The sequence below is a fragment of the Vipera ursinii genome, assembly GCF_947247035.1.
Source record: "Vipera ursinii genome assembly, chromosome: 2".
Lineage (NCBI taxonomy): Eukaryota > Metazoa > Chordata > Lepidosauria > Squamata > Viperidae > Vipera > Vipera ursinii.
This window is the reverse complement of record NC_139513.1, coordinates 251766209-251778400: the sequence shown is the minus strand read 5'-3', so window position 1 is coordinate 251778400 and position 12192 is coordinate 251766209. Positions and strand designations below refer to the sequence as shown.

Genomic DNA, 12192 nt, shown 5'->3' with positions numbered 1-12192 from the left:
GCGTAACAGAGTGAGCACCTGTTACTCGTCCCAGCTTCTACCAACCTAGCAGTTCGAAAGCACGTAAAAATGCAAGTAGAAAAATAGGGACCACTACGGTGGGAAGGTAACAGCTTTCCGTGCGCCTTTGGCATCTAGTCATGCCGGCCACATGACCACAGAGACGTCCTCGGACAAACGCTGGCTCTTCGGCTTTGAAACGGAGATGAGCACCGGCCCCTAGAGTTGGAAACGACTAGCACGCATGTGCGGGGGAACCTTTACCTTTACCTAAAAAAAGTCATCAGTTGCTGTTTGTTGCACTGGGACTAATAATAATAATAATAATAAAAATCTGTCATCACTTTGCTATACCATGGAAACAGTTCTATATAGCTTAAACCAAGAGGTCCCCAACCTTTTGGGCACCAGGGACCAGTTACATGGAGAGTTTTTTCCATGTACCAGAGGGTGCATGGTTTTGTGTGCTGCCTGCATCCCTGGATGGGGTTTGCTTGTTTGTGCAGCCTGGTTGCTGGCATGCCTTGGTGGAGCAGTGGGCTAATGCCTCCTTAAGTAACACCAGCTGCCTGCAATTAGTGCAGGTTCGCATCCCACCAGGCTCAAGGTTGACTCAGCCTTCCATCCTTCCGAGGTAGGTAAAATGAGGACCCAGATTGTTGGGGGCAATTAAGCTGACTTTGTAATAATGCCGCTTGGGTGGGTGTGTGAAAGCCCTAATAAGCAGGCATATACATAGAATGAAGGCTACTGCTAAGCTTGTAAGCCGCCCTGAGTCTTCGGAGAAGGGCGGGATATAAATGGAATTAAAAATAAAAAAATGCTGTGGCCCGGTACCGGTCTATGGACCAAGGATTGGGGACCCCTGGCTTAAACAATAACTTTCTTAAACTGAAATAAAGATTATAAATTCCCAAAAGAATCTTGGTAATGGCTTTTATATGTATTTTTAATCCACATTTTCCTTACAAATAAACTGAGAATTGAAGCAGCCAAATCCATTCTTTTGCCAAGCTAATAATTGAGGATATGAATATAAGCCTCTGAGAGACAATGTTAGAACCTAAATGCCTAGTTTTTTAAATAATTACCCAAGCAAATCTGTAACAGGGACTTTACACTTTTAGAGTGCAGCTTTTATTTGCTGAAATGCAAAATTACATAAGATAAATATGGTTGAATCAATAAATTTGTTCTGATAAACATGCATGTTTTAGCTCCAAAATAACTTTGAATATCTTTTTAAAACAATCCATCTTGGGGGCATATAAACATAAATGAGATGATAGACATAATTGTCCAACCTGAGTCAAATGTCAGGAGATAAAATTCATATTCATGTAATCCAATCTGCAGAATTGAATTTTCTTCCTGTAAAGGCAGACAGGTTTTTTATTTTCCTTTTTAGATTCTGACTAATTATTTCATCTGAACTTTATTTTAATTTTTTTTAAAAGGAAATGATCAGCCAAACCAATTTAGAAAGAAAAAGTCAGGGGAGGGGAAGCTCGTTTAATTAATTTACAATAATTTACAGTCATTTTGTAAAAAGGCATTACAACTGATCAAATTGGAAAATGCCTGACTATTTTACAATTATAGGTACAGAATTTAAATATTCAAGCTTGTGATGAAAAAGCGGCAAGGTGGTCGCAGCGTATAACGTAAACAAGTAGCTTTGGAAAGTGAACTAGGTCATTAAATCCTTTGAAAAAAATCCTCTTTCCTGAAATACTATCACAGATTATCATGTGAATACTCATCTAAAACCATAATTTAAACTGTATTCAGGATAAAACTATTGACAAGAAATTCAGATTAAGATCCAGTCTAAGTTGGGCAGTGTTGAGGTCCCTGTAAAAAGTAAACATTTCCTATTTCTTTAAAAAAAAGTGCCACAACATTTGCAGCACAGTGCAGCATTAAAACTTTAAATACAAAAATATTTCTTCTTCTGTGGGGATAATATAACTAGCATACTGGAAAGTAGTAACAATACTGCTACTCAGAGCACATCCGGTCCACATCTTTCAAGTCATGTAAGGCAATTACTGTGTTAGTTTATTGTGTATGGCTAAAAAAAAGTCCATGAAATGTTAAGTCTTTGCTATGTTTTCCGATTACTCCACATATGTTCCGGTGTACTTTTATGATCTGTTGAATGGTCAAAAGGAGATCTATGTCCTAAAGGAGATCGAGAGTCATAAGGTGACCGTTGATCTAATGGTGACCTGGGTCCACTACTGGAAGCTCTGTGGTCCATTTGCCAGTCTGAGTGATACCTATAATCTCTTGAAGATTTATGATGACTGTAGTCTGAACTGGATCGATGATCTAAGTGTATCCGGTGATCTAAATGTGATCGACTGTCTTTAAAACTTCCTTCCATATTCAATCTGTGATCTCTATTTCTGTGATCATCTAACTTTCTATGTTTACTATCACTGTAGTATCTGAAAATTAAGAAAAATAATTATTACAGTGGAAGCTAACTTAAAACAATATAGTTTAGAATGTGCACCTCAAATTTCTTTATACAGGTTTTACAACTTTATAAAAGTAAAGCTGCGTTTGTGGAAATGTGGAAGTTATTTATACATTTGTCAAATTTAGAAACCACCCATCTTCTCACAGAAAAGATGATTTTTTTGATGTGGAGAGTCTTGGAACATAAAAGCTGAAAAGCAACCTTAATTCAAGGTATCTGCTATAATGGTACAGGGTTATTTTTTCCTATCCTCCAGTGATTATGGAACTCAGGATTTCTAAAACAGAGTATTTCCAATGCAAATACTATTTTCACAAGGGGGAAACCTGTTTTGTGACTGCAGTAGAAAAGAGTATAATTTTCTCTTTAAATGCTGATTCCTTTAACAATTAGCTTTTCAAAACAGATGCCTTTAATATTATCATATGCATATATTTAATATTACACCTAATCAGCCACCTGAGCTGGAAAAAAAATCACAAGAAGAAAATAAGGAAACTAAGAAGTATATGCTGGGTCAATTACTCAGAATATATAGAGATAAATTTGGATAAAAAGGCAGATTCTACAGGAACAGAGGAACTGTGTAACATAGATTTCTTTCAGGCACCAGTTCAAAACCTCTTTATAGAAGTACTCATAAGCCTCTATTCTTTTCCTCCTAAACTGTGGAATTATTTCGGGGTTTTTTGAACAGGAAGGTGGCAATATTGCTGGCTTATAACTGATATATTTGAAGCAGTCCATATGGAGTCATCCCAATGCTTCTGCACTGATAACAGACATCACAACCAATTTTTACTTGTTAAAAAGCAGCGTGGCCTGTACCTTGACTTGACCACTTTCCTCTATTCATTTCCACCAACTGCTCCTTCCCAGTAGTTTTATTTCTGAGATTGTGAGACAACATGTATCAGCTGCAGACTCTGGACTCTGAACCCTGTTCAATGCTAGGGATGAAGCAATTTGAGTTCCTTCAGCTGAACAATGTTCTCTATCAGGAGTCCAGAAGTGTGCCTTCTCTGTGGCAGCACCTGCTGTCTGGAATGAGGTTCCCCCTAGATACGGCTGGCCTCCACTTGTGGAAGTTTGTAGGGACTTGATGACCTGGGTTTTCTTATAGAACTTTGATGAGTGAAGTCCCCTTGCTTTGTGTGGATTTTCCCCCTTTTTTTCACTCCTACCTGGCTTTTATTATTTTTGCTGTTTTTTATTTTTTATTTTGTTACACTCATGGGCTAGGAACATTGGAAATTGGGTAACATACAAATGTAATAAATACATAAATAAAATAAACACTGAAAGTCTATTGTTATACAGGTAGCCCTCGGGTTTCCACAGCAATTGGGTCCAGAATTTCCATTGTTAAGTGATGCAATAATAATAAAGTGGGACACCATATGACTGCATTGCTTAGCAATGGCAATACCTGCCTCACTCCTAACAACAAGCAAAGTCAATGAGGAAGCCAGCAGGAAGTTGCAAATCCCAGGTGGTTTGCAAGCAGGTAAGGAGGCAGGTAAATGGACACTGCTGGGTGGGAGAGAATGGGAGAGGGAGTGAGGATGTGAAGATGGCTGTGGAGGCAAGGTACAAGTTCAGTGTGGCTTAGGTTGATTGCTGATGGATGGGAGAAGGTGCGCAAATGGAAGGGCTTGGTGTGACTGCTTCTGGGTGGGGGAGTGGTTATGTAGGGTGTGGCTGGCTGGCAAGGTGCACACGGGCTGATGGAGGGTGCATGGATGGGAGAGGCTTATCAGAGCAACTTGTGACCCTCTTTATTGGCTTCCCCATTGATTTTGCTTGTGGGAATCTGGTAGAGAAGGTTATAAATGCAATCACATAAACACAGGACACTGCAAACTGGCTGCCCAGTGTCTAGATCTAGGTGCTGGGATGGTTGGAACTTCAAATACCAGTTATAACCAGCATTCATTCAGCAGAAATTTTAACTTTGAATGATTGCTGAATAAGTAGTTGTTAAGTGAGGAATACGCGCCAAGTATAAGAACAGAAACTAATAGTTGCCACATAGTGTCTTCAACTGGCATCTTATCTGCTTTCCTCTCACGGGGTGTGTTTGTGAGAGGAGAATCAACTTCTCCTCATGTAGATTCATTTCCCTACTATATTATGATTACCGTTCAAGGTGTGTTAAATATAATACTGAATTTAAAATTATATAAATAAATGTTAGCTATTTTGCGAACAGTACATACTTATCTCATTAATGATAAATATGAATTAAGAAATATTTAGGAGCACCAGACTCGAGAAACGTCACAGGACTTACCTATTATCCTGTTTATAGTGATCCCAATCTCTATGATCTTTTCCATTGCTGAAAGTGGAATAAGGCCTTTTTCTTGAATCACTTTTTTTGTAAGAATCTCCATGAAGTCTGTCTTTGTGATGATCATGATACTGTGATAAGTATCTATCAGAGGAATAACTGTCCCTACTACTGTCATCATGATTTGTGTTCTCTTTTAACCGTTCCACATCTGCTTAAATGGAAATAAAGAGGTGCATCAGCAATTTATATATTTGTAAATGCTTGCAAACAATTATCTTTAATATAAGGTATTTTACATTATTTCTATCAATATACACACATCTCTATGCAAAAAAAAAAATTTTTAAAAAATTGGAGACCTGTGAAATTCAGGGCAGCATAAATACTTATGGATATGCCATTTGGTTTGTGGAAAATATACATTAAATAGGTTTATACTCAACTGGGAATGGAAATATTTTCCCATTTCACAGAGATATTTAAAATTGGAATACCAAACAGTATGGACAGTATGTCCTTATACTACAATATTGCATAACAGCATAATAGTTAATATCCTACCTGGATTTCTAATTGAATTTGTGTTCACACCACTACTGATATTCTGTTCATTATACTGCTGAAAAAAATTAAATAAAACATTATCTAGGTTTCATTTGATAACTTTCAACTAGATCAGGGGTCCCCAACCCCCAGTCCCTCGACCGGCACCGGGCCACGGCATGCCACAACATGGGCCGTGCAAATAAGCAAAGCCCCAGCCACAGGATACAGGCAGCATGCGAAACCCTACCCCCTCCAATCTGCGGGAAAGTCTCTCTCCCCTGGTGCCCAAAAGGTTGGAGGCCACTGAACTGGACCCTATTTCATAACAAAACAGCATGCAGCATTGTCTGCAAGTATTTAATAACCCGCTTCCCCATTACCTGTGTTTCCTGGCGCTTTTTAATTGCATGTTTATACAATTTGTGTAGTTTTCTGGCATCAAATTCAGTAAATTTGGAAACAAAAATCCACAAATTCCTAAAATTAAAGAAAAAAAAAGATTCAGTCTTAATTTTATGAAACCCCTTTAACAGGTTACATTTCTCAACTACCAGTAAATTACTGCTAGGGTTTAACACTGCCTTATTTATTGGATGCTCTTATTCAAAGGCAAATTAGACCATGTTCCAGATAAAAAATGAATTGGGTAGCTAATTATGGAATAATATGCACAAAAATAGAGGAAAAGACATCTTAAACTGGGCAGAGAATACTTGGTTCCAACATATTACTTTAACACAGTAACAGCTGTAACAGAGATCAGCTTCCACCTAGTGGTAATCCTATAAACTGTTTAATGATAAAACAACTAAAAGCTTGATAGATCTGTGTGTTTACTTACTTTCTCCACTGTTTAATTTGTTCAGGATTTGTGTATTCTTTTAGACATTCAGTTATATGGTCTCCAATTTTTATGAGACACTGTCTAGTATGTTCTAGTTGTTCCCTTTCTGAAAGACCTTTCTCTGGCCTATCCAGCTGTTTCAATGCTGCTTTGACAGGCCTCATTCTTTCTTTGCACTGTAAAAAAATGACATTCGTATATTCACGAACAATATTCACGGTTCTGTTAAACAAGTTGATACTTACATCCACACTAAAATATACAGAATGATTCCGCTTACCATTCTCTTATACTGAAAGCTTTCTATTACAAATTAATTTATCTTTCAATTTTATATTAAACATTAGATTAAAATAATCAATATTGAAAACTCTTTAACTTTATGAACAAGTAGATCAGCATTACTGAAATGGAAAAAGCAAACATAATTCCAGAGGTATCTCTAAGCTACCTATTACAACCTCGTATCAAATTTTCCCAATTATTTCAGGCTCCTGGGCACATTTTGAACTGGGAAAGTATCATAGGATCATTAATTAGAAGATGTTCTTAAGTGCAACTCCCTTTCTATTCTTTTGAAATAGCAATGGATAAGTAGTTATAGCTTTCCTATGGTTTTGAAATTTGAACTAGGATCCCATGCTGACAGTTTGTACAGGTATAGTTAATCGTCAGAAACGCCCTTTTAATAATCTTTAGTAAGTGGGATGGTCTATTGTGACTGGAACTCTGATCCATACTTTCTGTGCTTCTGTTGCCTAGTCAAGATACTCCACAGTCATGTTTTAAAAACAAGTCACTATAGTTGACTATAATTACACCAAAACGGCTCTCTTTTGACAGACTGAAAATAATTTTTTAGCCATATGCTCTTATTTCCTATTTTTCATTATTTATCCAACACAAGGGCTAGGCCATGTATATTTGACATGGTATAGATTGCCATAAATAGGGCATGTGATAAGAAGGAACTCAATAAAATTATGCTGCTTTTCTACCACAAGTTGACCTGTGTGATTTCTTTTCCTCATCTAATCTTGCTCTTTCCAGCAGCACAAATCAGAAATCAAATGATTCCCCCCCCCCCCCGGAACAAAACAAAAAGGATCTCAATCCATCTATAAAGCCCACTTTGTGATTATTTAGAATTTATGAAGACCAAAACAAAAATTCAAGAATGTTCAACATGTGTAATACCAGTAGATGGCAAAGGATATTTTAATAATATAATTGTTCCGTAGATCTAAAGAAATATGGAGTCATGTATGTTCAGTGCATTACATTATATTTTTGGAATTTTAGTTAAAAATCAATTGTATGCAATTCACACAGCATATAATTCACATGGGGCCAAATCCCGGCAAATATATAAAGTCTCTCAAGCAGCTAGTTAAAGTGTAGTAGAATAATCTAACATTAAATGCTGTCATAGCTATCCTCCTAAAAGAAGATCTAATAGGTTAAGATATTAGGCCAAGACTAGGAAGATCCAGGTTTGTAGTCCAACTTCAGTCATGGAAGCTCACAGGGTGACTTAAGATCGACTCTATATCTCAGCTTAATCCAACTCAATTGTACAGAAAAATAGAAGCGCTAACTCTAATCTGAAAATCAGGATATACATTTATCAAATAACAATAGATATTCTGCCATAATCACTCAACACCTTAGCCAGCAATGCCATTTTGCAGAAGGAGACTTTGAGGAGATGGCAATGGTGTGTCAGAGCCCAATGAAACTCAGCATAATTTTGCCTGCTGAGAAAATTCTACCCCTCAACATGTCTTTGCTTCCATATTAGCTGATGTTGCCAATGATAAAACATTACTTGTCTAGAAATCAGCCAGAGTCCTGAATCCATTAGTTATTTAACTCTAGATTTTTCCTGACAACAGGTTGTGCATATGCAATTCACAATAAGGCAAGCAAAGTGATATGATCAAATGACAATACGTTATTTCATTGCTAATGCTGAAGATAATCTTACTATACTGAAGGTTTTCTGATCCAATTCTTCTGAATCTTCTGATATAGGAACTGGTTCACCGCTTGCTGTTATATGAACAGGTGTGTCTGCTGAAGGCGTTTTCTTTATTTTGTCTTTGCTGTCAGATTTATAATCATTTGTCTAGAAATTAAAAAAAAGAGTCTAAAGTGCTGCCAACAATGAACACTCAACTCAACGGATACTCAACATTTTACATATGCTTTGTTATTGTATAGCACCCACTTGCCAAGATTTCATTCAAAGAGTGAATTGAAGGGGGGGGGGAACCCACAGCTTACAAATGAAGCATATTATTGAATTGGGGTGCAGAACCTCTGTTGCAGGTTTGAGTATTCCACTCACTTCTTAACATGGGATAGGTTTGTCAATAAGTTTAAAAAGCTGTAACCAAACTATAATATTTTATGCAAAAAAGGAAAAATAACTATCATTATTTAATTTTAATTACATTTTGCTGTTTTTCCTGCCCCATGTGCATTTGGAGTGAAGCTCCTGATGTAACATGTGAACGCCTTGGAAAAGAATGGCCAATCCTGAATACTAGAATACAGCCCTGTCTATAAAAGAGATCAGGCAATCTAATAGGGCTTAATTACCTTTTCTTCTTTAACTTCTTTTTCTTTGTGGGTATATTCTTTTCCTTTGCTTTCCCTCTTTTCTTTTATATCTTTTTCTTTCATCTCCTTCTTGTCCTCCTTTTCTTTTTTCTCCCTTTTTAGTTCCTTTTTATTTTCCTTAGTTTCTCTTTTTTCATCAGCCTGCTTTTTCAAAGCAATATCTGCATCAAGATTTTCTTCATTTTCTTTTTCCATTTTTATCTTACTTGGATTTTTCAATGAAACCATTTCATCCTATAACATATAAACATATCTGCTGAAATGAAAAATCTAAACATTTTGTTGACATATAAATGCACAAGTGATATGCATCAAAAACAATAGGAAACAATGGTATTATTTAGTAATTTTGTTATTTGTTCTGACACATTCTTCTATTTTATTCCACTTATCAATTATTGGCTGCAAGAAGTTTTTTTATATCTCATTACTCTGTGAAATACAGGTAGATTGTTTGGGGTGTTAAAATGCCTGGACATTCTTTGCTATATAAATCTAATTTTCAAATTGATTCTATTTATAATCAATGATGAAGGAAACAATGCTTAAAGTATCTACCATTTCCCCATTTTTTGTATTATTTCCATTAATGTATTTCATTAAAACAAAAATCTTTTCAAGCAACAGTTGATTTTACAATTTTAAACATTTGTTTAATCACTACTTATTTTTTCTTCAGCTTAGCAATCACTGGAAAAATCCTAAGCGTAACCTAAAAATAATCATAAAACAAATAAAAACATCTGGTAGAATCTGAATGTCTAATATTTCATTCTACTTTTTATTTTAATACTGTGGTTAAGTTTTTTCTTCCATTCTTTTTTTACTATTTATCATCCTAACTGCATTTTTTCTTAGTCTGCTCTTTTAATGTTTTAATAATTTTAGTAGAATGTTATATTCTTGACCATGTTAAGAGGCCCTACTTGGGTCAAAATCCCTGCCATATTTTTTAAGATTTTAAGAAACAAATAAACGTAATCTTATTTTGCAATTTGCTAAAAAAAAGGAATGAAAACAAGCAGGAAACTGGGGATTAGGTAGACTGCAATTTTTGATTCTTAGCTCAGGAAACTTTAAATAATGTTACATTTTTGAGGTAAAAAGACACTTAAAAACTTTGCTCTTTTTTGAATAAAGAAAATATCTTCTTAAAATCTATATTTCAAATGATTTTGAGGTTCAGAAGTATTTTCAAAAACACAGGAATTAAATATCATAAATATATGCAATGTTCCACTGCCACTTAGCAATGACTTTTACTAAGAGACATTTATTGTACAATATAATAAAACAGGTTTAAGAAAAAATCTTACATTCCTCAAGCTGTTGCCTTAGAGAGCTAGTTTATTATGAGATCTAAAACACAAATACACCAGGAATCACCTTAGAAATTTCATTTAGATTCTGAACCTGTGATTTTGATACCAGTTTTATACCGTTTTTCCCAATGTGCAGACTGGTAATAAAAAAGTTAAATAAATTTAGCAGATAACATTTCCAATATATTCACCTTGCTATCTTCTTCCTCTTCATCAGACTTATCTGAAGGTGGTGGTGAGGTGTCACTCTTTAACTCCTCTTTCATTTTCATTGCTTTTATGATCTTGCTTTTTTTCATTCTTATCTTTCTTCTCTTTGAACCTCCCTAAATATCAGAAAAGTATTCTGAGTATCAGAAAGATAGTAAGGCTTATTTTTAGTGTCTTATTGTTTTTAAAAATCAATCAGTTGTGTTTTAAATTTTAGAAATAACAAGAATCATACCCAGAACTAATTAATAAAGAAGCATGAACAATTTGTTCAGGGAGAATCCTGATTTAACCTATCTGTATGTGGACAAATATAGTTAATTTTAAAATGTAAACAATGTAAACAAATATATTACATATATATAAGATGTATGTTCAGCGTACTGCTTCTTGCTGCAACAAATGTTACTTACTATTCCAGAAAGTCTTTGTGCTTCTTTTCTTGCAATATCCTTATTCAATAATTTTATGAGGTAGTCTGCACGGGTCTGCAACTGCTTGGCTTGGGGTTTCTTATCTGGATCATCTGGCAGAATCTGAAAGTACAATTTAAAATGTTTTCTTCAGAATATATCAGTAGCAATAAAATGGATAGGGACAGAAAAGCTAAAATTGAAAATACGTTATATTTATTTGATTCAAATCTGATCCTGCCCATTCCAAACTGGGTTTGGGAGGCTCACAATATAATATATGCTCCTAACCAGTAAATGTTCATATTAAAGTAGAATGTTTTGATCTATTTAACTTCCTACCATCCTTATATATATCTGTATAGTGCAATACATAAAAACACTGAGAGGCAGTTTTTGTTCTGGGGAAAGTAGGAGGAGGAAGGAACATTATGTATGTTCATCACTTTGAATTATAAAGTAATAAATATGGAATAAAATTAACAATAAATAAGCAAACACTCCAGCATGATGAAGAAAGAAAACTTACATATACAGATGAAATGGAATAATAAGGAATTACATATAAGTTCCTATTCACTCTTGTAATATTACCCTGTTACTATACGGCAAAATGTACATTCAATTTGTGGCACTTTTTTCTCTTATGGACACATACTGAATCGAATAGATGGCATTGTTGAGGACAGAATATTTACATTTTGATGGCTTTGAAATACTTTACTGTTTAAAATGCAGTAAAAAGATAAGGGAAATCCATATAAGAATATTTTCCTGATTTTTCTGTGGACATCATAGAAATAGTAAAAATATAAAATCCAAAATAATTCAACTAACATAATTTGGCACCAACTAATCTCTCACAACACAGTTCCAAATAAGTCATTGTGAACTAAGAAACAGCTTTGATCTTTCAAGCAGCATTATGTTCAATGAATAGAAAAAGGGGTTACCTTGTGTGTCAAGTTGAGATCCGGGTCCATTTTTATCATTTCCCAGCTACCATATCCATACTCATAAATGCCTATTAGAAGGTTGGAATCATCCTCCCTACCCCAATCCATATCAAAATGAGCAGCCTTAGTGTGACAAGGAATGGTGTATCTAAATAAAAAGTGAGTATACTTCAGAAGTAATGTCTAAGAATAGAACGCAAGCAATAAAAAAACCCAGAAAGAACACGTGTTTAACTACATATTTATTTCCAATGTAAACTTGTTTCTCCACTGTATCTTAACAGTTCTGTGAAAACAGATAAATGATGAATGATCTGTGGTCATTTTGGGATCATTAAAATGTTTAACATGAGGTTATTTGGGTGGAGTGATATACACTGATCATTACACCACAGTCACTTTAACAGTGTCACCAAATTGGCAATAGGATTAGCAAGCTGAGGAGCTAATTCAGAATTCAGCCACAATAAAATAGCAACTCCTTAGTGCGAA

At 35.1% G+C, this 12192-nt stretch overlaps 1 protein-coding gene across 3 annotated transcripts in view; it reads right to left on the bottom strand.

Annotated features, from left to right (window-relative positions):
• Positions 1-1477: 1477 nt before the first annotated feature.
• The window catches only part of CHD1 (chromodomain helicase DNA binding protein 1), a 76637-nt gene continuing 65922 nt past the window's right edge, over positions 1478-12192 (bottom strand). For 2 of the 3 annotated variants that reach the window (XM_083354536.1, XM_083354538.1), the window contains 10 exons: positions 11698-11848; positions 10745-10867; positions 10313-10447; positions 8779-9033; positions 8162-8302; positions 6172-6350; positions 5711-5807; positions 5346-5403; positions 4782-4992; positions 1478-2453 (listed from right to left, as the gene is read on the bottom strand). In XM_083354536.1, the coding sequence (XP_083210662.1) occupies positions 2108-2453; positions 4782-4992; positions 5346-5403; positions 5711-5807; positions 6172-6350; positions 8162-8302; positions 8779-9033; positions 10313-10447; positions 10745-10867; positions 11698-11848 (1696 nt within the window). In that variant the 3' untranslated portion in view covers positions 1478-2107. The remainder of the gene's footprint in view (positions 2454-4781; positions 4993-5345; positions 5404-5710; positions 5808-6171; positions 6351-8161; positions 8303-8778; positions 9034-10312; positions 10448-10744; positions 10868-11697; positions 11849-12192) is intronic. The other variant, XM_083354537.1, reaches the window with a different exon arrangement.